The 27,720-nt window shown below is 36.1% G+C and overlaps 1 protein-coding gene across 1 annotated transcript in view; it reads left to right on the forward strand.

Annotated features, from left to right (window-relative positions):
• Window positions 1-27,720, forward strand: part of LOC128661236 (uncharacterized) — a 91,937-nt gene that overhangs the window by 48,675 nt on the left and 15,542 nt on the right. The window contains exon 2 of the mRNA XM_053715515.1: window positions 9,560-9,665. Coding sequence (XP_053571490.1) covers window positions 9,563-9,665 — 103 coding nt within the window. The 5' untranslated portion in view covers window positions 9,560-9,562. The remainder of the gene's footprint in view (window positions 1-9,559; window positions 9,666-27,720) is intronic.

The raw sequence follows: 27,720 nt of genomic DNA on the forward strand, positions 1-27,720 counted from the left end.
TAATGTATATTTATTAGATAGTGTTATTATAAGTGTAACTGTACTATGTAATGTATATTTATTAGATAGTGTTATTATAAGTGTAACTGTACTGTGTAAGGTATATTTATTAGATAGTGTTATTATAAGTGTAACTGTACTGTGTAATGTATATTTATTAGATAGTGTTATTATGAGTGTAACTGTACTGTGTAATGTATATTTATTAGATAGTGTTATTATAAGTGTAACTGTACTGTGTAAGGTATATTTATTAGATAGTGTTATTAGGAGTGTAACTGCGCTTTGTGATGTATATTTATAGTGTTATTATGAGTGTAACTGTACTGTGTAATGTATATTTATTAGATAGTGTTATTATAAGTGTAACTGTACTGTGTAAGGTATATTTATTAGATAGTGTTATTATAAGTGTAACTGTACTGTGTAAGGTATATTTATTAGATAGTGTTATTATAAGTGTAACTGTACTGTGTAATGTATATTTATTAGATAGTGTTATTATAAGTGTAACTGTACTGTGTAATGCATATTTATTAGATAGTGTTATTATAAGTGTAACTGTACTGTGTAATGTATATTTATTAGATAGTGTTATTATAAGTGTAACTGTACTGTGTAATGTATATTTATTAGATAGTGTTATAAGTGTAACTGCAATGTGTAAGGTATATTTATTAGATAGTGTTATTATGAGTGTAACTGCGCTTTGTGATGTATATTTATTAGATAGTGTTATTATGAGTGTAACCGTACTGTGTAATGTATATTTATTACATAGTGTTATTATAAGTGTAACTGTACTGTGTAAGGTATATTTATTAGAGAGTATTATTATAAGTGTAACTGTACTGTGTAATGTATATTTATTAGATTGTGTTATTATAAGTGTAACTGTACTGTGTAAGGTATATTTATTAGATAGTGTTATTATAAGTGTAACTGTACTGTGTAAGGTATATTTATTAAATAGTGTTATTATAAGTGTAACTGTACTGTGTAAGGTATATTTATTAGATAGTGTTATTATAAGTGTAACTGTACTGTGTAATGTATATTTATTAGATAGTGTTATTATAAGTGTAACTGTAATGTGTAATGTATATTTATTAGATAGTGTTATTATAAGTGTAACTGTACTGTGTAAGGTATATTTATTAGATAGTGTTATTATGTGTGTAACTCTACTGTCTAAGATATATTTACTAGATAGTGTTATTATAAGTGTAACTGTACTGTGTAAGGTATATTTATTAGATAGTGTCATTTTAAGTGTAACTGTAATGTGTAATGTATATTTATTAGATAGTGTTATTATAAGTATAACTGTACTGTGTAATGTATATTTATTAGATAGTGTTATTATAAGTGTAACTGTACTGTGTAATGTATATTTATTAGATAGTGTTATTATAAGTGTAACTGTACTGTGTAAGGTATATTTATTAGATAGTGTTATTATAAGTTTAACTGTACTGTGTAAGGTATATTTATTAGATAGTGTTATTATAAGTGTAACTGTACTGTGTAAGGTATATTTATTAGAGAGTGTTATTATAAGTGTAACTGTACTGTGTAATGTATATTTATTAGATAGTGTTATTATAAGTGTAACTGTACTGTGTAAGGTATATTTATTAGATAGTGTTATTATAAGTGTAACTGTAGTGTGTAATGTATATTTATTAGATAGTGTTATTATAATTGTAACTGTACTGTGTAAGGTATGTTTATTAGATAGTGTTATTATGTGTGTAACTCTACTGTGTAAGATATATTTACTAGATAGTGTTATTATAAGTGTAACTGTACTGTGTAAGGTATATTTATTAGATAGTGTTATTATAAGTATAACTGTACTGTGTAATGTATATTTATTAGATAGTGTTATTATAAGTGTAACTGTACTGTGTTATGTATATTTATTAGATAGTGTTATTATAAGTGTAACTGTGCTGTGTAATGTATGTTTAATAGATAGTGTTATTATAAGTGTAATTGTACTGTGTAAGATATATTTATTAGATAGTTTTATTATAAGTGTAACTGTACTGTGTAATGTATATTTATTAGATAGTGTTATTATAAGTGTAACTGTACTGTGTAAGGTATATTTATTAGATAGTGTTATTATGTGTGTAACTCTACTGTGTAAGATATATTTACTAGATAGTGTTATTATAAGTGTAACTGTACTGTGTAATGTATATTTATTAGATAGTGTTATTATAAGTGTAACTGTACTGTGTAATGTATATTTATTAGATAGTGTTATTATAAGTGTAACTGTACTGTGTTATGTATATTTATTAGACAGTGTTATTATAAGTGTAACTGTACTGTGTAAGGTATATTTATTAGATAGTGTTATTATAAGTGTAACTGTACTGTGTAATATATATTTATTAGATAGTGTTATTATAAGTGTAACTGTGCTGTGTAATGTATGTTTAATAGATAGTGTTATTATAAGTGTAACTGTACAGTGTAATGTATATTTATTATATAGTGTTATTATAAGTGTAACTGTACTGTGTAAGATATATTTATTAGATAGTTTTATTATAAGTGTAACTGTACTGTGTAATGTATATTTATTAGATAGTGTTATTATAAGTGTAACTGTAATGTGTAATGTATATTTATTAGATAGTGTTATTATAAGTGTAACTGTACTGTGTAATGTATATTTATTAGATAGTGTTATTATAAGTGTAACTGTACTATGTAATGTATATTTATTAGATAGTGTTATTATAAGTGTAACTGTACTGTGTAATGTATATTTATTAGATAGTGTTATTATAAGTGTAACTGTACTGTGTAAGGTATATTTATTAGATAGTGTTATTTTAAGTGTAACTGTAATGTGTAATGTATATTTATTAGATAGTGTTATTATAAGTGTAACTGTACTGTGTAATGTATATTTATTAGATAGTGTTATTATAAGTGTAACTATACTGTGTAAGGTATATTTATTAGATAGTGTTATTATAAGTGTAACTGTAGTGTGTAATGTATATTTATTAGATAGTGTTATTATAATTGTAACTGTACTGTGTAAGGTATATTTATTAGATAGTGTTATTATGTGTGTAACTCTACTGTGTAAGATATATTTACTAGATAGTGTTATTATAAGTGTAACTGTACTGTGTAAGGTATATTTATTAGATAGTGTTATTATAAGTGTAACTGTAATGTGTAATGTATATTTATTAGATAGTGTTATTATAAGTGTAACTGTACTGTGTAATGTATATTTATTAGATAGTGTTATTATAAGTGTAACTGTACTGTGTTATGTATATTTATTAGATAGTGTTATTATAAGTGTAACTGTGCTGTGTAATGTATGTTTAATAGATAGTGTTATTATAAGTGTAACTGTACTGTGTAAGATATATTTATTAGATAGTGTTATTATAAGTGTAACGGTACTGTGTAATGTATATTTATTAGATGGTGTTATTATAAGTGTAACTGTAGTGTGTAATGTATATTTATTATATAGTGTTATTATAATTGTAACTGTACTGTGTAATGTATATTTAGTAGATAGTGTTATTATAAGTGTAACTGTACTATGTAATGTATATTTATTAGATAGTGTTATTATAAGTGTAACTGTACTGTGTAATGTATATTTAGTAGATAGTGTTATTATAAGTGTAACTGTACGGTGTAAGGTATATTTATTAGATAGTGTTATTATAAGTTTAACTGTACTGTGTAAGGTATATTTATTAGATAGTGTTATTATTAGTGTAACTGTACTGTGTAATGTATATTTATTAGATAGTGTTATTATTAGTGTAACTGTACTGTGTAATGTATATTTATTAGATAGTGTTATTATAAGTGTAACTGTACTGTGTAAGGTATATTTATTAGATAGTGTTATTATAAGTGTAACTGTACTGTGTAAGGTATGATTATTAGATAGTGTTATTATAAGTGTAACTGTACTGTGTATGGTATATTTATTAGATAGTGATATTATAAGTGTAACTGTACTGTGTAAGGTATATTTATTAGATGGTATTATTATAAGTGTAACTGTACTGTGTAATGTATATTTATTAGATAGTGTTATTATAAGTCTAACTGTACTGTGTAAGGTATATTTATTAGATAGGGTTATTATAAGTGTAACTGTACTGTGTAATGTATTGTTATTAGATGGTGTTACTATGAGTGTAGATGTAATGTATTTTTGATGAGTTTTGTGACACTTTTTTGTTTTGCGAAACAGTTAAGAAGAGTATGCGGTAATCGTTCTAGTGTAAATCGTGATTGCACTCAAGTGTTCACATTTACTTTCAACTTGTAACATGTGCGCTAAACCCAAAGCGCACAAACAACCACAATAAACACCTTTTCACTTGTGCGGGTCTGTAACTGTACTGTGTAAGGTATATTTATTAGATAGTGTTATTATAAGTGTAACTGTACTGTGTAATGTATATTTATTAGATGGTGTTATTATAAGTGTAACTGTACTGTGTAAGGTATATTTATTAGATAGTGTTAATATAAGTGTAACTGTACTGTGTAATGTATATTTATTAGATGGTGTTATTATAAGTGTAACTGTAGTGTGTAATGTATATCTATTAGATAGTGTTATTATAAGTGTAACTGTACTGTGTAATGTATATTTATTAGATAGTGTTATTATAAGTGTAACTGTACTGTGTAAGGTATATTTATTAGATGGTGTTATAAGTGTAACTGTAGTGTGTAATGTATATTTATTAGATAGTGTTATTATAAGTGTAACTGTACTGTGTAATGTATATTTATTAGTTAGTGTTGTTATAAGTGTAACTGTACTGTGTAAGGTATATTTATTAGATAGTGTTAATATAAGTGTAACTGTACTGTGTAAGGTATATTAATTAGATAGTGTTATTATAAGTGTAACTGTACTGTGTAAGGTATATTTATTAGATAGTTTTATTATAAGTGTAACTGTACTGTGTAATGTATATTTATTAGATAGTGTTATTATAAGTGTAACGGTACTGTGTAATGTATATTTATTAGATGGTGTTATTATAAGAGTAACTGTAGTGTGTAATGTATATTTATTAGATAGTGTCATTATAAGTGTAACTGTACTGTGTAAGGTATATTTATTAGATAGTTTTATTATAAGTGTAACTGTACTGTGTAATGTATATTTATTAGATAGTGTTATTATAAGTGTAACGGTACTGTGTAATGTATATTTATTAGATGGTGTTATTATAAGTGTAACTGTAGTGTGTAATGTATATTTATTAGACAATGTTATTATAAGTGTAACTGTACTGTGTAAGGCATATTTATCAGATAGTGTTATTATGTGTGTAACTCTACTGTGTAAGATATATTTACTAGATAGTGCTATTATAAGTGTAACTGTACTGTGTACGGTATATTTATTAGATAGTGTTATTATAAGTGTAACTGTAATGTGTAATGTATATTTATTAGGTAGTGTTATTATAAGTGTAACTGTACTGTGTAATGTATATTTATTAGATAGTGTTATTATAAGTGTAACTGTACTGTGTAAGGTATATTTATTAGATAGTGTTATTATAAGTGTAACTGTACTGTGTAATGTATATTTATTAGATAGTGTTATTATAAGTGTAACTGTACTGTGTAATGTATGTTTAATAGATAGTGTTATTATAAGTGTAACTGTACTGTGTAAGGTATATTTATTAGATAGTGTTATTATAAGTGTAACTGTACTGTGTAAGGTATATTTATTAGATAGTGTTATTATAAGTGTAACTGTACTGTGTAAGGTATATTTATTAGATAGTGTTATTATAAGTGTAACTGTAGTGTGTAATGTATATTTATTAGACAGTGTTATTATAAGTGTAACTGTACTGTGTAAGGTATATTTATTAGATAGTGTTATTATAAGTGTAACTGTATGGTGTAAGGTATATTTATTAGATAGTGTTATTATAAGTATAACTGTACTGTGTAATGTATATTGTTTAGACAGTGTTATTATAAGTGTAACTGTACTGTGTAAGGTATATTTATTAGACAGTGTTATTATAAGTGTAACTGTACTGTGTAAGGTATATTTATTAGATAGTGTTATTATAAGTGTAACTGTACTGTGCAATGTATATTTATTAGACAGTGTTATTATAAATGTAACTGTACTGTGTAAGGTATATTTATTAGATTGTATTATTATAAGTGTAACTGTACTGTGTAAGGTATATTTATTAGATAGTGTTATTATAAGTTTAACTGTACTGTGTAAGGTATATTTATTAGATAGTGTTATTATAAGTTTAACTGTACTGTGTAAGGTATATTTATTAGATAGTGTTATTATAAGTTTTTCTGTACTGTGTAAGGTATATTTATTAGATAGTGTTATTATAAGTTTAACTGTACTGTGTAAGGTATATTTATTAGATAGTGTTATTCTAAGTTTAACTGTACTGTGTAATGTATATTTATTAAATGGTGTTATTATAAGTTTAACTGTACTGTGCAGTGTATATTTATTAGATAGTGTTATTATAAGTGTAACTGTACTGTGTAATGTATATTTATTAGATAGTGTTATTATAAATGTAACTGTACTGTGCAGTGTATATTTATTAGATAGTGTTATTATAAGTGTAACTGTACTGTGTAAGGTATATTTATTAGATGGTGTTATTATAAGTGTAACTGTACTGTGTAAGGTATATTTATTAGATAGTGTTATTATTAGTGTAACTGTACTGTGTAATGTATATTTATTAGATAGTGTTATTATAAGTGTAACTGTACTGTGTAATGTATATTTATTAGATAGTGTTATTATAAGTGTAACTGTACTGTGTAATGTATATTTATTAGATAGTGTTATTATAAGTGTAACTGTACTGTGTAAGGTATATTTATTAGTGTTATTATAAGTGTAACTGTACTGTGTAAGGTATATTTATTAGACAGTGTTATTATAAGTGTAACTGTACTGTGTAAGGTATATTTAATAGATAGTGTTATTATGAGTGTAACTGTACTGTGTAAGGTATATTTATTAGACAGTGTTATTATAAGTGTAACTGTACTGTGTAAGGTATATTTATTAGATAGTGTTATTATTAGTGTAACTGTACTGTGTAATGTATATTTATTAGATAGTGTTATTATAAGTGTAACTGTACTGTGTAAGGTATATTTATTAGATAGTGTTATTATAAGTGTAACTGTACTGTGTAATGTATATTTATTAGATAGTGTTATTATAAATGTAACTGTACTGTGCAGTGTATATTTATTAGATAGTGTTATTATAAGTGTAACTGTACTGTGTAAGGTATATTTATTAGATGGTGTTATTATAAGTGTAACTGTACTGTGTAAGGTATATTTATTAGATAGTGTTATTATTAGTGTATTTGTACTGTGTAATGTATATTTATTAGATAGTGTTATTATAAGTGTAACTGTACTGTGTAATGTATATTTATTAGATAGTGTTATTATAAGTGTAACTGTACTGTGTAATGTATATTTATTAGATAGTGTTATTATAAGTGTAACTGTACTGTGTAAGGTATATTTATTAGTGTTATTATAAGTGTAACTGTACTGTGTAAGGTATATTTATTAGACAGTGTTATTATAAGTGTAACTGTACTGTGTAAGGTATATTTATTAGATAGTGTTATTATGAGTGTAACTGTACTGTGTAAGGTATATTTATTAGACAGTGTTATTACAAGTGTAACTGTACAGTGTAAGGTATAATTATTAGATAGTGTTATTATAATTGTAAGTGTACTGTGTAATGTATATTTATTAGATAGTGTTATTATAAGTGTAACTGTAAAGTGTAAGGTATATTTATTAGATAGTGTTATTATGAGTGTAACTGTACTGTGTAATGTATATTTATTAGATGGTGTTATTATAAGTGTAACTGTAGTGTGTAAGGTATATTTATTAGATAGTGTTATTATAAGTCTAACTGTACTGTGTAAGGTATATTTATTAGATAGGGTTATTATAAGTGTAACTGTACTGTGTAATGTATATTTATTAGATAGGGTTATTATAAGTGTAACTGTACAGTGTAAGGTATAATTATTAGATAGTGTTATTATAAGTGTATGTGTACTGTGTAATGTATATTTATTAGACAGTGTTATTATAAGTGTAACTGTACAGTGTAAGGTATAATTATTAGATAGTGTTATTATAAGTGTAAGTGTACTGTGTAATGTATATTTATTAGATAGTGTTATTATAAGTGTAACTGTACTGTATAATGTATATTTATTAGATAGTGTTATTATAAGTGTAACTGTACTGTGTAAGGTATAATTATTAGATAGTGTTATTATAAGTGTAACTGTACTGTGTAAGGTATATTTATTAGATAGTGTTATTATGAGTGTAACTGTACTGTGTAATGTATATTTATTAGATGGTGTTATTATAAGTGTAACTGTAGTGTGTAATGTATATTTATTAGATAGTGTTATTATAAGTCTAACTGTACTGTGTAAGGTATATTTATTAGATAGGGTTATTATAAGTGTAACTGTACTGTATAATGTATATTTATTAGATAGTGTTATTATAAGTGTAACTGTACTGTGTAAGGTATAATTATTAGATAGTGTTATTATAAGTGTAACTGTACTGTGTAAGGTATATTTATTAGATAGTGTTATTATGAGTGTAACTGTACTGTGTAATGTATATTTATTAGATGGTGTTATTATAAGTGTAACTGTAGTGTGTAATGTATATTTATTAGATAGTATTATTATAAGTCTAACTGTACTGTGTAAGGTATATTTATTAGATAGGGTTATTATAAGTGTAACTGTACTGTGTAATGTATTGTTATTAGATGGTGTTATTATGAGTGTAGATGTAATGTATTTTTGATGAGTTTTGTGACACTTTTTTGTTTTGCGAAACAGTTAAAAAGAGTATGCGGTAATCGTTCTAGTGTAAATCGTGATTGCACTCAAGTGTTCACATTTACTTTCAACTTGTAACACGTGCGCTAAACCCAAAGCGTACAAACAACAACAATAAACACCTTTTCACTTGTGCGGGTCTGTTAGCGCTTCATTCGTAATCTGGCCCTAAGTTTGTTTTTATTATAACAATGACTCAAATTGTTATTTTCTTCCCCTCATAAGTCTCAGAGTTACTTATTAGGAGAGGATCTACTTCCGTCTTTACTTATTGCTTCTTCTCAAACACAAATTGGTTAAGCTACTACCAGTTTCAAATTGAACAGAACTATAGTTAAGGCTCCACATATGAAACAAATTCTGTTATTGTACCCAGTGTAAGGGATCTGTACATCTCTATTACTCTTGTTTTTTATTTTAGTGATCTGCAAATTACTTGTGTAATATGGATGTTTATGAGGGAATGCATTGAAAATCTTATTTCTTTGATAACTCTTAATAAAAAGATTTTTTTTGAAAAAATTATATTGCTTGCTCATCACTGAAAAATGTAAAAAGTTACTCTGGACTGTGACTTTTATTATTTATAACTATTGTTGCAGACCATGAATCGCTCAGCAGCCAAGACGACCATAGAAATGCCGGCACTAGGGCGCCCATTCTCGCTGGGGATGCTGTACGACTGCCGGAATGATGAACTTATCCCAGGTAATTTGTGGATAAGAAATAAAGCAAATGTACAATGAATTTATTCACAGAATGCGCAGACCTGTAGCAACATTTAATTTTGTAAGCACCAGGCAGCTTGTGCACAACACATTGTGATACTGATGTGTGCGAGAACATGACATACTGATACTGATGGTGGTGAGAACATGACATTCTAATACTGATGGTGGTAAGAACATGACATACTGATACTGATGGTGGTGAGAACATGACACACTGATACTGATGGTGGTAAGAACATGACATACTTATACTGATGGTGGTAAGAACATGACATACTGATACTGATGGTGGTGAGAACATGACATTCTAATACTGATGGTGGTAAGAACATGACATACTGATACTGATGGTGGTGAGAAAATGACATACTGATACTGATGGTGGTGAGAACATGACATTACTGATACTGATGGTGGTGAGAACATGACACACTGATACTGATGGTGGTGAGAACATGACATACTGATACTGATGGTGGTGAGAACATGACATACTGATACTGATGGTGGTGAGAACATGACATACTGATACTGATGGTGGTGAGAACATGACATACTGATACTGATGGTGGTGAGAACATGACACACTGATACTGATGGTGGTGAGAACATGACATACTGATACTGATGGTGGTGAGAACATGACATACTGATACTGATGGTGGTGAGAACATGACATTACTGATACTGATGGTGGTGAGAACATGACATTACTGATACTGATGGTGGTGAGAACATGACATACTGATACTGATGGTGGTGAGAACATGACATACTGATACTGATGGTGGTGAGAACATGACATACTGATACTGATGGTGGTAAGAACATGACATACTTATACTGATAGTGGTGAGAACATGACATACTGATACTGATGGTGGTAAGAACATGACATACTTATACTGATAGTGGTGAGAACATGACATACTGATAATGATGGTGGTGAGAACATGACATACTGATAATGATGGTGGTGAGAACATGACATACTTATACTGATGGTGGTGAGAACATGACATACTGATACTGATGGTGGTGAGAACATGACATACTGATACTGATGGTGGTGAGAACATGACATACTGATACTGATGGTGGTGAGAACATGACATACTGATACTGATGGTGGTGAGAACATGACATACTGATACTGATGGTGGTGAGAACATGACATAGTGATACTGATGGTGGTGAGAACATGACATACTGATACTGATGGTGGTGAGAACATGACATACTGATACTGATGGTGGTGAGAACATGACATACTGATACTGATGGTGGTGAGAACATGACATACTGATACTGATGGTGGTGAGAACATGACATACTGATACTGATGGTGGTGAGAACATGACATACTGATACTGATGGTGGTGAGAACATGACATACTGATACTGATGGAGGTGAGAACATGACATACTGATACTGATGGTGGTGAGAACATGACATACTGATACTGATGGTTGTGAGAACATGACATACTGATACTGATGGTGGTGAGAACATGACATACTGATACTGATGGTGGTGAGAACATGACATTACTGATACTGATGGTGGTGAGAACATGACATACTGACACTGATGGTGGTGAGAACATGACATACTGATACTGATGGTGGAGAGAACATGACATACTGATACTGATGGTGGTGAGAACATGACATACTGATACTGATGGTGGTGAGAACATGACATACTGATACTGATGGTGGTGAGAACATGACATACTGATACTGATGGTGGTAAGAACTTGACATACTGATGGTGGTGAGAACATGACAATCTGATACTAATGGTGGTAAGAACATGACATACTGATACTGATGGTGGTGAGAACATGACATACTGATACTGATGGTGGTGAGAACATGACATACTGATACTGATTGTGGTGAGAACATGACATTACTGATACTGATGGTGGTGAGAACATGACATACTGACACTGATGGTGGTGAAAACATGACATACTGATACTGATGGTGGTGAGAACATGACATACTGATACTGATGGTGGTGAGAACATGACATACTTATACTGATGGTGGTGAGAACATGACATACTGATACTGATGGTGGTGAGAACATGACATACTGATACTGATGGCGGTGAGAACATGACATACTGATACTGATGGCGTTGAGAACATGACATACTGATACTGATGGTGGTGAGAACATGACATACTGTTACTGATGGTGGTGAGAACATGACATACTGATACTGATGGCGGTGAGAACATGACATACTGATACTGATGGCGGTGAGAACATGACATACTGATACTGATGGTGGTGAGACCATGACATACTGATACTGATGGTGGTGAGAACATGACATACTGATACTGATGGTGGTGAGAACATGACATACTGATACTGATGGTGGTGAGAACATGACATGCTGATACTGATGATGGTGAGAACATGACATGCTGATACTGATGGTGGTGAGAACATGACATACTGATACTGATGGTGGTGAGAACATGACATACTGATACTGATGGTGGTGAGAACATGACATACTGATACTGATGGTGGTGAGAACATGACATACTGATACTGATGGCGGTGAGAACATGACATACTGATACTGATGGTGGTGAGAACATGACATACTGATACTGATGGTGGTGAGACCATGACATACTCATACTGATGGTGGTGAGAACATGACATACTGATACTGATGGTGGTGAGAACATGACATACTGATACTGATGGTGTTGAGAACATGACATACTTATACTGATGGTGGTGAGAACATGACATGCTGATACTAATGGTGGTGAGAACATGACATGCTGATACTGGTGGTGGTGAGAACATGACATACTGATACTGATGGTGGTGAGAACATGACATAATGATACTGATGGTGGTGAGAACATGACATACTGATACTGATGGTGGTGAGAACATGACACACTGATACTGATGGTGGTGAGAACATGACATACTGATACTGATGGTGGTGAGAACATAACATACTGATGGTGGTGAGAACAAGACACACTGATAATGATGGTGGTGAGAACATGACATACTGATACTGATGGTGGTGAGAACATGACATACTGATACTGATGGTGGTGAGAACATGACATACTGATACTGATGGTGGTGAGAACATGACATACTGATATTGATGGTGGTGAGAACATGACATACTGATACTGATGGTGGTGAGAACATGACATACTGATACTGATGGTGGTGAGAACATGACATTACTGATGGTGGTGAGAACATGACATACTGATACTGATGGTGGTGAGAACATGACATACTGATACTGATGGTGGTGAGAACATGACATACTGATACTGATGGTGGTGAGACCATGACATACTGATACTGATGGCGGTGAGAAAATGACATACTGATACTGATGGTGGTGAGAACATGACACACTGATACTGATGGTGGTGAGAACATGACATACTGATACTGATGGTGGTGAGAACATGACATACTGATACTGATGGTGGTGAGAACATGACATACTGATACTGATGGTGGTGAGAACATGACATACTGATACTGATGGTGGTGAGAACATGACACGCTGATACTGATGGTGGTGAGAACATGACATACTGATGGTGGTGAGAACATGACATACTGATACTGATGGTGGTGAGAACATGACATACTGATGGTGGTGAGAACATGACATACTTATACTGATGGCGGTGAGAACATGACACACTGATACTGATGATGCTGAGAACATGACATACTGATACTGATGGTGGTGAGAACATGACATACTGATACTGATGGTGGTGAGAACATGACACACTGATACTGATGGTGGTGAGAACATGACATACTGATACTGATGGTGGTGAGAACATGACATACTTATACTGATGGTGGTGAGAACATGACATACTGATACTGATGGTGGTGAGAACATGACATACTGATGGTGGTGAGAAGATGACATACTGATGGTGGTGAGAAGATGACATACTGATACTGATGGTGGTGAGAACATGACACACTGTTACTGATGGTGGTGAGAAGATGACATACTGATACTGATGGTGGTGAGAACATGACATACTGATACTGATGGTGGTGAGAACATGATATACTGATACTGATGGTGGTGAGAACATGACATACTGATACTGATGGTGATGAGAACATGACATACTGATACTGATGGTGGTGAGAACATGACATACTGATACTGATGGTGGTGAGAACATGACACACTGTTACTGATGGTGCTGAGAACATGACATACTGATACTGATGGTGGTGAGAACATGACATACTGATACTGATGGTGGTGAGAACATGACATACTGATACTGATGGTGGTGAGAACATGACACACTGATACTGATGGTGGTGAGAACATGACATACTGATACTGATGGTGGTGAGAACATGACATACTTATACTGATGGTGGTGAGAACATGACATACTGATACTGATGGTGGTGAGAACATGACATACTGATGGTGGTGAGAAGATGACATACTGATACTGATGGTGGTGAGAACATGACACACTCTTACTGATGGTGCTGAGAACATGACATACTGATACTGATGGTGGTGAGAACATGACATACTGATACTGATGGTGGTGAGAACATGACATACTGATGGTGGTGAGAACATGACATACTTATACTGATGGCGGTGAGAACATGACACACTGATACTGATGGTGCTGAGAACATGACATACTGATACTGATGGTGGTGAGAACATGACATACTGATACTGATGGTGGTGAGAACATGACACACTGATACTGATGGTGGTGAGAACATGACATACTGATACTGATGGTGGTGAGAACATGACATACTTATACTGATGGTGGTGAGAACATGACATACTGATACTGATGGTGGTGAGAACATGACATACTGATGGTGGTGAGAAGATGACATACTGATACTGATGGTGGTGAGAACATGACACACTGTTACTGATGGTGCTGAGAACATGACATACTGATACTGATGGTGGTGAGAACATGACATACTGATACTGATGGTGGTGAGAACATGATATACTGATACTGATGGTGGTGAGAACATGACATACTGATACTGATGGTGGTGAGAACATGACATACTGATACTGATGGTGGTGAGAACATGACATAATGATACTGATGGTGGTGAGAACATGACATACTGATACTGATGGTGCTGAGAACATGACATACTTATACTGATGGTGGTGAGAACATGACATACTGATACTGATGGTGGTGAGAACATGACATACTGATGGTGGTGAGAACATGACATACTGATACTAATGGCGGTGAGAACATGACATACTGATACTGATGGTGGTGAGAACATGACATACTGATACTGATGGCGCTGAGAACATGACATTACTGATACTGATGGTGGTGAGAACATAACATACTGATACTGATGGTGGTGAGAACATGACATACTGATGGTGGTGAGAACATGACATACTGATACTGATGGTGGTGAGAACATGACATACTGATACTGATGGCGGTGAGAACATGACATACTGATAGTGATGGCGGTGAGAACATGACATACTTATACTGATGGTGGTGAGAACATGACATACTGATACTGATGGTGCTGAGAACATGACATACTGATACTGATTGTGGTGAGAACATGAAATACTGATACTGATGGTGGTGAGAACATGACATACTGATACTGATGGTGGTGAGAACATGACATACTGATGGTGGTGAGAACATGACATACTGATACTGATGGTGGTGAGAACATGAAATACTGATACTGATGGTGGTGAGAACATGACATACTGATACTGATGGTGGTGAGAACATGACATACTGATACTGATGGTGGTGAGAACATGACATACTGATACTGATGGTGGTGAGAACATGACATACTGATACTGATGGTGGTGAGAATATGACATACTGATAATGATGGTGGTGAGAACATGACATACTGATACTGATGGTGGTGAGAACATGACATACTGATACTGATGGTGGTGAGAACATGACATACTTATACTGATGGTGGTGAGAACATGACATACTTATACTGATGGTGGTGAGAACATGACATACTGATACTGATGGTGGTGAGAACATGACATACTGATACTGATGGTGGTGAGAACATGACATACTGATACTGATGGTGGTGAGAACATGACATACTGATACTGATGGTGGTAAGAACATGACATACTGATGGTGGTGAGAAGATGACATACTGATACTGATGGTGGTGAGAACATGACATACTGATACTGATGGTGGTGAGAACATGACATGCTGGTACTGATGGTGGTGAGAACATGACATACTGATACTGATGGTGGTGAGAACATGACATACTGATACTGATGGTGGTGAGAACATGACATACTGATACTGATGGCAGAACATGACATACTGATACTGATGGCGGTGAGAACATGACATGCTGATACTGATGGTGGTGAGAACATGACACACTGATACTGATGGTGGTGAGAACATGACATACTGATACTGATGGTGATAAGAACATGACATACTGATGGTGGTGAGAAGATGACATACTGATACTGATGGTGGTGAGAACATGACATACTGATACTGATGGTGGTGAGAACATGACATGCTGGTACTGATGGTGGTGAGAACATGACATACTGATACTGATGGCGGTGAGAACATGACATACTGATACTGATGGCGGTGAGAACATGACATGCTGATACTGATGGTGGTGAGAACATGACACACTGATACTGATGGTGGTGAGAACATGACATACTGATACTGATGGTGGTAAGAACATGACATACTGATGGTGGTGAGAAGATGACATACTGATACTGATGGGGGTGAGAACATGACATACTGATACTGATGGTGGTGAGAACATGACATGCTGGTACTGATGGTGGTGAGAACATGACATACTGATACTGATGGCGGTGAGAACATGACATACTGATATTGATGGCGGTGAGAACATGACATACTGATACTGATGGTGGTGAGAACATGACATACTGATACTGACGGTAGTGAGAACATGACATACTGATACTGACAGTGGTGAGAACATGACACACTGATACTGACGGTGGTGAGAACATGACATACTGATACTGACAGTGGTGAGAACATGACACACTGATACTGATGGTGGTGAGAACATGACACACTGATACTGATGGTGGTGAGAACATGACATACTGAAAATGATGGTGGTGAGAACATGACATACTGATACTGATGGTGATAAGAACATGACATACTGATACTGATGGTGGTGAGAACATGACATGCTGATACTGATGGTGGTGAGAACATGACATTCTGATACTGATGGTAGTGAGAACATGACATACTGATACTGATGGTGGTGAGAACATGATATTCTGATACTGATGGTGGTGAGAACATGACATACTGATACTGATGGTGGTGAGAACATGACATACTGATACTGATGGTGGTGAGAACATGACATACTGATACTGATGGTGGTGAGAACATGACATACTGATACTGATGGTGGTGAGAACATGACATACTGATACTGATGGCGGTGAGAACATGACATACTGATACTGATGGTGGTGAGAACATGACATACTGATACTGATGGCGGTGAGAACATGACATACTGATACTGATGGTGGCGAGAACATGACATACTGATACTGATGGTGGCGAGAACATGACATACTGATACTGATGGTGGTGAGAACATGACATACTGATATTGATGGTGGTGAGAACATGACATACTGATACTGATGGTGGTGAGAACATGACATACTGATACTGATGGTGGTGAGAACATGACATACTGATACTGATGGTGGTGAGAACATGACATACTGATGGTTGTGAGAACATGACAATCTGATACTAATGGTGGTAAGAACATGACATACTGATACTGATGGTGGTGAGAACATGATATACTGATACTGATGGTGGTGAGAACATGACATACTGATATTGATGGTGGTGAGAACATGACATACTGATACTGATGGTGGTGAGAACAGGACTTACTGATACTGACGGTGGTGACACAATGACATACTTATACTGATGGTGGTGAGAACATGACATACTGATACTGATGGTGGTGAGAACATGACATACTGATACTGATGGTGGTGAGAACATGACATACTGATACTGATGGTGGTGAGAACATGACATACTGATACTGATGGTGGTGAGAACATGACATACTGATACTGATGGTGGTGAGAACATGACATACTGATACTGATGGTGGTAAGAACTTGACATACTGATGGTGGTGAGAACATGACAATCTGATACTAATGGTGGTAAGAACATGACATACTGATACTGATGGTGGTGAGAACATGATATACTGATACTGATGGTGGTGAGAACATGACATACTGATACTGATGGTGGTGAGAACATGACATACTGATACTGATGGTGGTGAGAACATGAAATACTGATACTGATGGTGGTGAGAACATGACATACTGATACTGATGGTGGTGAGAACATGACATACTTATACTGATTTTGGTGAGAACATGACATACTGATACTGATGGTGGTGAGAACATGACATACTGATGGTGGTGAGAACATGACATAATGATACTGATGGTGGTGAGAACATGACATACTGATACTGATGGTGGTGAGAACATGACATACTGATACTGATGGTGGTGAGAACATGTCATACTGATACTGATGGTGGTGAGAACATGACACGCTGATACTGATGGTGGTGAGAACATGACACGCTGATACTGGTGGTGGTGAGAACATGACATGCTGATAATGATGGTGGTGAGAACATGACATACTGATACTGATGGTGGTGAGAACATGACATACTGATATTGATGGTGCTGAGAACATGACATACTGATACTGATGGTGGTGAGAACATGACATTACTGATACTGATGGTGCTGAGAACATGACATACTGATACTGATGGTGGTGAGAACATGACATACTGATACTGATGGTGGTGAGAACATGACATACTGATACTGATGGTGGTGAGAACATGACATACTGATACTGATAGTGGTTAGAACATGACATACTGATATTGATGGTGCTGAGAACATGACATACTGATACTGATGGTGGTGAGAACATGACATTACTGATACTGATGGTGCTGAGAACATGACATACTGATACTGATGGTGGTGAGAACATGACATACTGATACTGATGGTGGTGAGAACATGACATACTGATACTGATGGTGGTGAGAACATGACATACTGATACTGATGGTGGTGAGAACATGACATACTGATACTGATAGTGGTTAGAACATGACATACTGATACTGATGGTGGTGAGAACATGACATACTGATGGTGGCGAGAACATGACATACTTATACTGATGGTGGTGAGAACATGACATACTTATACTGATGGTGGTGAGAACATGACATACTGATACTGATGGTGGTGAGAACATGACATACAGATACTGATGGTGGTGAGAACATGACATACTGATACTGATGTTGGTGAGAACATGACATACTGATACTGATGGTGGTGAGAACATGACATACTGATACTGATGGTAGTGAGAACATGACATACTGATACTGATGGTGGTGAGAACATGACATACTGATGGTGGTGAGAACATGACATACTGATACTGATGGTGGTGAGAACATGGCATACTGATACTGATGGTGGTGGAAACATGACATTACTGATACTGATGGTGGTGAGAACATGACATACTGATACTGATGGTGGCGAGAACATGACATACTGATACTGATGGTGGTGAGAACATGACATACTGATACTGATGGCGGTGAGAACATGACATACTGATACTGATGGTGGTGAGAACATGACATACTGATACTGATGGTGGTGAGAACATGACATACTGATACTGATGGTGGCGAGAACATGACATACTGATACTGATGGTGGTGAGAACATGACATACTGATACTGATGGCGGTGAGAACATGACATACTGATACTGATGGCGGTGAGAACATGACATACAAATACTGATGTTGGTGAGAACATGACATGCTGATACTGATGGTGGTGAGAACATGTCATGCTGATACTGATGGCGGTGAGAACATGACATACTGATACTGATGGTGGTGAGAACATGACATACTTATACGGATGGTGGTGAGAACATGACATACTGATACTGATGGTGGTGAGAACATGAAATACTGATACTGATGGTGGTGAGAACATGACTTACTGATACTGATGATGGTGAGACCATGACATACTGATACTGATGGTTCTGAGAACATGATATACTGATACTGATGGTGGTGAGAACATGACACACTTATACTGATGGTGGTGAGAACATGACATACTGATACTGATGGTGGCGAGAACATGACATACTGATACTGATGGCGGTGAGAACATGACATACTGATACTGATGGTGGTGAGAACATGACATACTGATACTGATGGTGGTGAGAACATGACATACTGATATTGATGGTGGTGAGAACATGACATTCTGATACTGATGGTGGTGAGAACATGACATACTGATACTGATGGTGGTGAGAACATGACACACTGATACTGATGGTGGAGAGAACATGACATACTGATACTGATGGTGGTGAGAACATGACATACTGATACTGATGGTAGTGAGAACATGACATACTGATGCTGATGTGTATGATAACATGACATACTGATACTGATGGTGGTGAGAACATGACATTCTAATAATGATGGTGGTGAGAACATGACATTCTAATACTAATGGTGATAAGAACATGACATACTGATGGTGGTGAGAACATGACATACTGATGGTGAGAACATGACATACTGATACTGATGGTGGTGAGAACATGACATACTGATACTGATGGTGGTGAGAACATGACATTATTGATACTGATGGTGGTGAGAACATGACATACTGATACTGATGGTGGTGAGAACATGACACACTGATGGTGGTGAGAACATGACATACTGTGGTTTCGAGAACATGACATACTGATACGGATGATGGTATTAGGGTATGTATGGTACTGAGGATTTTGGGGGTGGAACACAACTGCAGTACCAAGATTGTAATATAGAAATGTCTCACCCAGCAATTGGAAACCTTATGGGAGAAAGGAATTCCCTTAGCTAGGTGATTTTACTCAGATTAGGTAAAGGAGAGGAAAACTCTCAATACATATATGAAGTTAAGCTTTGAATGAATGATGACTGGAGGAATTAAGCACAGAGCAAAATTTGGCAACAAGTAGTTTGATTCTTATAATGACTTGTATTTAGTAAGGTAAGTTGCAGGCACTTGGGAGAGAGTTCATGTAATATAGAATTAGTAACCCTTATAGAGTATAGAAGAGGCTTATGACAACAGTGAGCGATAAGCACGTAAGTATTACAAGTACCTTACTGAGACTTGAGGCGGTTGAGAGCGTTAGTAGAGCTCCGGTCGTGCTGAGCTGGAGGAGCGTCTGTGAGGAGAGTGGAGGATGTGACGTCACGCTTGAGCGGAGTCACTGAATCTTACTGACAGGCAGCTGTGTGTAGAATCGTGGAACATAGGAGCTGCGGAATTGCAGCGGCAGGTAGAATCTTGACTTGTAAGCAAATACAGGCTGTATTAAGAGAGAAGTAATAGGTAAACAGTTCGTATCATAGAATTTAGCTAGGATTACCCCACAGATGCTTGGCTTTAATGTGAGAGCGGAGACTCCGTGAAAAGGTGATACTGATTAGAGTTGTCCAGAATTTGAAGCAATTCCTAGGTATGAAACAAATAGAAAGTTAGTAAGCCTTAACAAGGCAGGGAGCTGGCTTTGTAATCCAAAGGTTTGGTAACCAATCTTCAATACTAAGCACTGATGATTTGTGAACAGGTGTTTTAACAGAGTCTCAACCAATAGGGAGGAGTGGGTGTAACTGTCAGAGACAGGTAGAGACAGAACCTAACAGTACCCCCTCCTCAAGGACACTGTTCCACAGTGACAGGTCCAGGGCGATCAGGATGGTGCCTGTGGAAGAGGGATACGAGACGAGGAGAATTAAGGTTAGAGAACGGCTCCCAAGTATCTTCATCACTTGAATAATTCTTCCACCTAACAAGATATTGTAAAACCCCCTTGGCAAATCTGGAGTCAAGGATTGAGTCAACTTCGTATTCATTATCTGATAAAGGTGTAGCCACTGGAGGCAATAATACTTGATCGTTGCGTGTTCGGACATAGGGTTTCAGCAAGGAAACATGGAAGGTAGGGTGTATACGAAGAGTATTCGGGAGTAGAAGTTTCACAGCATTTTCATTCACAATTTTCAGAATAGGGAAAGGACCAATGTAAAGGCTAGCCATCTTTTGAGAGGGGATCTGCAATTTAAGATTCTTGGTGGATAACCATACTAAGTCACCAACAGTATATGTAGGTGCTTTCCTTCTTCTTAGATCATAGTAATGTTTCTGTTTAGCCTGTGCATCGAGGATGTTTCGTCGTAATAATTCAAAGTTGTTTTGGAGAGATGCGTGCAATTCATCCAGTGTTGGACAGTCTGGAGAACCAAGAGATGAGAAGGTGAAATCTGGGTGATAAGCATAGTTTGCAAAAAATGGTGTCATCTTGATGGAAGAGTTGATAGAATTATTGTAAGCAAACTCAGCCATGGAGAGAAACTTGACCCAATCATTCTGGTGATAGGAACAATAACATCTCAAATAATGCTCAAGCCACTGATTTAACCTTTCAGCTTGACCATTAGTTTGAGGGTGGAAGGCAGTAGTATATCGATGGTCAATCTGAGTTAATTCACAAAGTTTAGTCCAAAATTTTGAGGTGAATTGGGTGCCTCTGTCGGTTGTCAGGATAGGTGGAATACCATGTAACTTGATGATGTGGTCAATAAAAAGAGATGCTGTTTCTGAAGAGGTAGGTAGTTTGTGGAAAGGCACAAAGTGGGCCATTTTTGTAAACAGATCTATGACTACGAGAATAGTATTCTGATTATTAGAAGGAGGAAGGTCAACTATGAAATCCATCGAAATGTGATGCCAGGGTTTAGAGGGGACTGGTAATGGCATTAGTAGACCAAATGGTGGTTTTCGTTCAGGTTTACAGGTGACACAAGTCCTACAAGTTTTAATGTAGTTAAGTACAGAAGATTTCATGTCTGGCCACCAGAAGGTACGAGCTAAAAGATCCAAAGTGCGATGGAGTCCGGAATGACCAGCAAGAGGTGAGTCATGAGAAGTCTTTATGAGGCGAGATCTCAACTCTGGGGGTACAAAGATCTTTGTGCCATGATAATACATTCCAGAAGTCTTATCTAGGTTTGGTAAGGGTGGTCTTGGTTGTTCCTTACAGTAATTTTTTAAATCTGTAAGTAAGGTGGAGGTAAGTCCAATGAAGCAACGAGGGGGTACAATCTCCTTCCTGATAGGGAGGTCATTTGGTTTTTCTGGAAGGCGAGATAAGGCATCAGCCTTGGCATTCTTATGGGCAGGTCTGTAGATAATGTTAAAGTTGAACCGATCAAAATAAAGACTCCAGCGTACTTGTCTGGCGGACAGAGTCTTGTTGGAATGTAGATATTGTAGGTTTTTGTGATCAGTGAAGATGTTAATAGGTAATGCTGTTCCTTCCAGAAGGTGTCTCCAATGTTCTAGCGAGCGTCGAATGGCTAGCAGCTCCTTGTCGCCAATAGCATAGTTTCTCTCAGCTGGACTCATAGCCTTGGAAAAGAAGGAAATAGGATGCAATGGATCAGATAAGGTTTTTTGTTGAGAGAGAACAGCTCCGATGGCGAAGTCTGAAGAATCTACCTCAAGAGTGTATTGAAGGTCAGGATTAGGGAATTGTAGTATTGGAGCTGAAGTGAACTTGGACTTGAGGTACAAGAAGGCCGAATTTGCATCAGTTCCCCAGGTGAAGGGAGTTGAAGTACCAGTAAGGACTGTCAGAGGTTTTACGATCTTAGAGAAATTCTTGATAAATTTTCGGTAATAATTAGAAAAACCAAGGAAACGTTGTAATTCTTTTCGGGTCTTGGGTTGAGGCCAATCAACAACAGCTACTACCTTTTCATTCTGCATCTTGATACCAGATGGAGAGATGTCATATCCAAGGAAGGATACTTGATTTGTATGGAATTGGCATTTTTCTAATTTAGCATAGAGCTTATGAGCTCTGAGTCTTGATAAAACTTGACGGACGTGTTTTACATGATCCTGAGGAGTTCGTGAGTAAATTAGTATATCATCAAGATAAATTACTAAGCATACATCGAGTAAGTCTCTGAACACATCATTGATGAAAAATTGGAAGGTAGCGGGGGCGTTGCATAGGCCGAACGGCATGACCAGGTATTCATAGAGACCATACCTGGTCCTAAATGCCGTAAGCCACTCATGGCCCTCTTTTATCCTGACTAAATTGTACGCCCCTCTTAAATCAAGCTTGGTGAAAATGGTTGCTTCTGAAAGCCTCTCAATCATCTCAGGGATAAGAGGTAAGGGGTACCGGTTTTTGATTGTACATTTATTTAGTTCACGATAGTCAATAATTGGTCTGAGAGATGAATCTTTATTACGTACGAAGAAGAAACCTGCCCCTGCAGGGGAGGTGGAGGGTCGGATAAACCCCTTTTGAAGGTTTTCTTCTAAGTAATCCTTAAGGAAGGCTAATTCAGGATTGCTTAGAGGATAGAGGTGACCAACAGGAATCCGAGCACCTGGCAGTAGATCTATTGGGCAATCATAAGCCCTGTGAGGTGGTAGATTTTCGGCCTCAGTCTTACTGAATACATCACTAAAATCAGTATAATGTTCAGGTAGATTTTCAATGTGACAGGAAGAATGTAGAAGGAAGGAGGCTGGGAAACAAGTTTTTGTGCAATAACCAGAGTTAAATTTTATTTGAAAAGGAACCCAATTAATAGTAGGGTTATGTAATTGTAACCATTTCAACCCTAAAATTAAAGAAAAATGAGGTGAGGGTAATACATCAAAGCAGATGAATTCGATGTGCCCTGAAATATTAACGAGTAAAGGAACAGTCTCATGTGTGATTGGACCAGAAAACATAAATGAACCATCTACAACTTTGATGGGAATAGGAGACTTCTTTAGGACCAGAGGAATCTTGTTCTTTTCACAAAAAACACGGTCCAAGTAATTTCCTGAGGCACCCGAGTCAATAATGGCATCATCAATCATCACTTGGTTTTGCTCCAGCTGTAGGGAGAGAGATAGAGTGCAATAAGTAGATTGTACTTGATGTTGGATAGAAGTGAATAAGTAATAGGACTTACTTTTCTTATTTTTTGACAGAAGTGAGCAATCCTGAACGTTGTGTGAGGGACTGGCACAGTACATACAGAGGTTGCCAAGCCTTCTGCGTGTTTTTTCTTGAAGTGTGAGAGGACCTCTGAGGAACCCGATATCCATAGGTTCTACCTGAGGTTTTGAAGGAGGAGTATTATTAACATATGTGAGCTTTGGTTTGGAGTCAGTGGCGTATTTCTCTGCCTTCCTCTCCCTTAGTCGTCGATCGATCTGTATTGCCATTTTCATGAAGAGTTCCAGGGTCTGTGGTAATTCAATACGTGCAAACTCATCTTTCAGTTGCTCGGATAGACCCAACCGGAATTGGTTCCGGAGAGCCACAGGAGTCCAGAGGGAATCCGTAGCGTACTGTTTAAAGTCAGTCACATATTCCTCTACGGGCCTTTTCCCTTGTCTGAGATTCCTCAGGGAGGTTTCAGCTGTGAGCTGCACATCAGTATCCTGGAACATCTCATCCATGGCAGTGAAAAAATCTTCCAGTGAGGCTAATATGGGATCTTGTGTCTCAAGAAACTTGTCAGCCCAACTACGGGGGTCACCCCGGAGGAATGAGATGGTAGTCATAACTTTCACTCTTGCTGTGGGGTAAGTCCTAGGTTTCATAGTAAAGAGGAGGCAACAAGCATTTTTGAATTGCCTATACGTTTTGCGATTGCCAGAAAAAAGATCTGGTAGTGATATTTGGGGTTCTATTACAGATTCAGGCGGATTTGCTTTCACAGCTATTGAGTCACTTATTATATTTTTTAAGGCAGCATTTTCAATTTGAAGATCATGTAAGCCCTGAGCTAACTGTTCTACCTTCTGAGTTAAATTATAGACAATCTGGCGGAGGTCTGCTGGTTCCATAGTAAAAATGGCTTAGTATTATATTAGGGTATGTATGGTACTGAGGATTTTGGGGGTGGAACACAACTGCAGTACCAAGATTGTAATATAGAAATGTCTCACCCAGCAATTGGAAACCTTATGGGAGAAAGGAATTCCCTTAGCTAGGTGATTTTACTCAGATTAGGTAAAGGAGAGGAAAACTCTCAATACATATATGAAGTTAAGCTTTGAATGAATGATGACTGGAGGAATTAAGCACAGAGCAAAATTTGGCAACAAGTAGTTTGATTCTTATAATGACTTGTATTTAGTAAGGTAAGTTGCAGGCACTTGGGAGAGAGTTCATGTAATATAGAATTAGTAACCCTTATAGAGTATAGAAGAGGCTTATGACAACAGTGAGCGATAAGCACGTAAGTATTACAAGTGCCTTACTGAGACTTGAGGCGGTTGAGAGCGTTAGTAGAGCTCCGGTCGTGCTGAGCTGGAGGAGCGTCTGTGAGGAGAGTGGAGGATGTGACGTCACGCTTGAGCGGAGTCACTGAATCTTACTGACAGGCAGCTGTGTGTAGAATCGTGGAACATAGGAGCTGCGGAATTGCAGCGGCAGGTAGAATCTTGACTTGTAAGCAAATACAGGCTGTATTAAGAGAGAAGTAATAGGTAAACAGTTCGTATCATAGAATTTAGCTAGGATTACCCCACAGATGCTTGGCTTTAATGTGAGAGCGGAGACTCCGTGAAAAGGTGATACTGATTAGAGTTGTCCAGAATTTGAAGCAATTCCTAGGTATGAAACAAATAGAAAGTTAGTAAGCCTTAACAAGGCAGGGAGCTGGCTTTGTAATCCAAAGGTTTGGTAACCAATCTTCAATACTAAGCACTGATGATTTGTGAACAGGTGTTTTAACAGAGTCTCAACCAATAGGGAGGAGTGGGTGTAACTGTCAGAGACAGGTAGAGACAGAACCTAACAGATGGTGAGAACATGACATACTGATACTGATGGTGGTGAGAACATGACATACTGATACTGATGGTGGTGAGAACATGACATACTTATACTGATGGTGCTGAGAACATGACATACTGATACTGATGGTGGTAAGACCATTACATACTGATACGGATGGTGGTGAGAACATGAAATACTGACACTGATGGTGGTGAGAACATGACATACTGATACTGATGGTGGTGAGAACATGAAATACTGACACTGATGGTGGTGAGAACATGACATACTGATACTGATGGTGGTGAGAACATGACATACTGATACTGATGGTGGTGAGAACATGACATACTGATATGGATGGTGGTGAGAACATGACATACTGATATGGATGGTGGTTAGAACATGACATACTGATACTGATGGTGGTGAGAACATGACATATTGATACTGATGGTGGTGAGAACATGACATACTGATATGGATGGTGGTGAGAACATGACATACTGATATGGATGGTGGTGAGAACATGACATACTGATATGGATGGTGGTGAGAACATGACATACTTATCCTGATGGCGGTGAGAACATGATATTATTATTATGATGGTGGTGAGAACATGAAATACTTAAACTGATGGTGGTGAGAACTGATTGTCCGACTGGAACCTGATAAACTCTACCGAGGCTAACTGAGGCCAGGCCAGAAGAGCATTGAAGATCGCTCTCAGTTCCAGGATGTTTATAGGAAGAGCCGACTCTGACTGATTCCAAACTCCCTGAGCTTTTAGGGAGCCCCAGACTGCTCCCCACCCTAGAAGGCTGGTGTCTGCAAAAGCAGGTTCCCTGGGAAAGGTGATTGAAGAGAATCCC

The sequence above is a fragment of the Bombina bombina genome, chromosome 5, assembly GCF_027579735.1.
Source record: "Bombina bombina isolate aBomBom1 chromosome 5, aBomBom1.pri, whole genome shotgun sequence".
Classification (NCBI taxonomy): domain Eukaryota; kingdom Metazoa; phylum Chordata; class Amphibia; order Anura; family Bombinatoridae; genus Bombina; species Bombina bombina.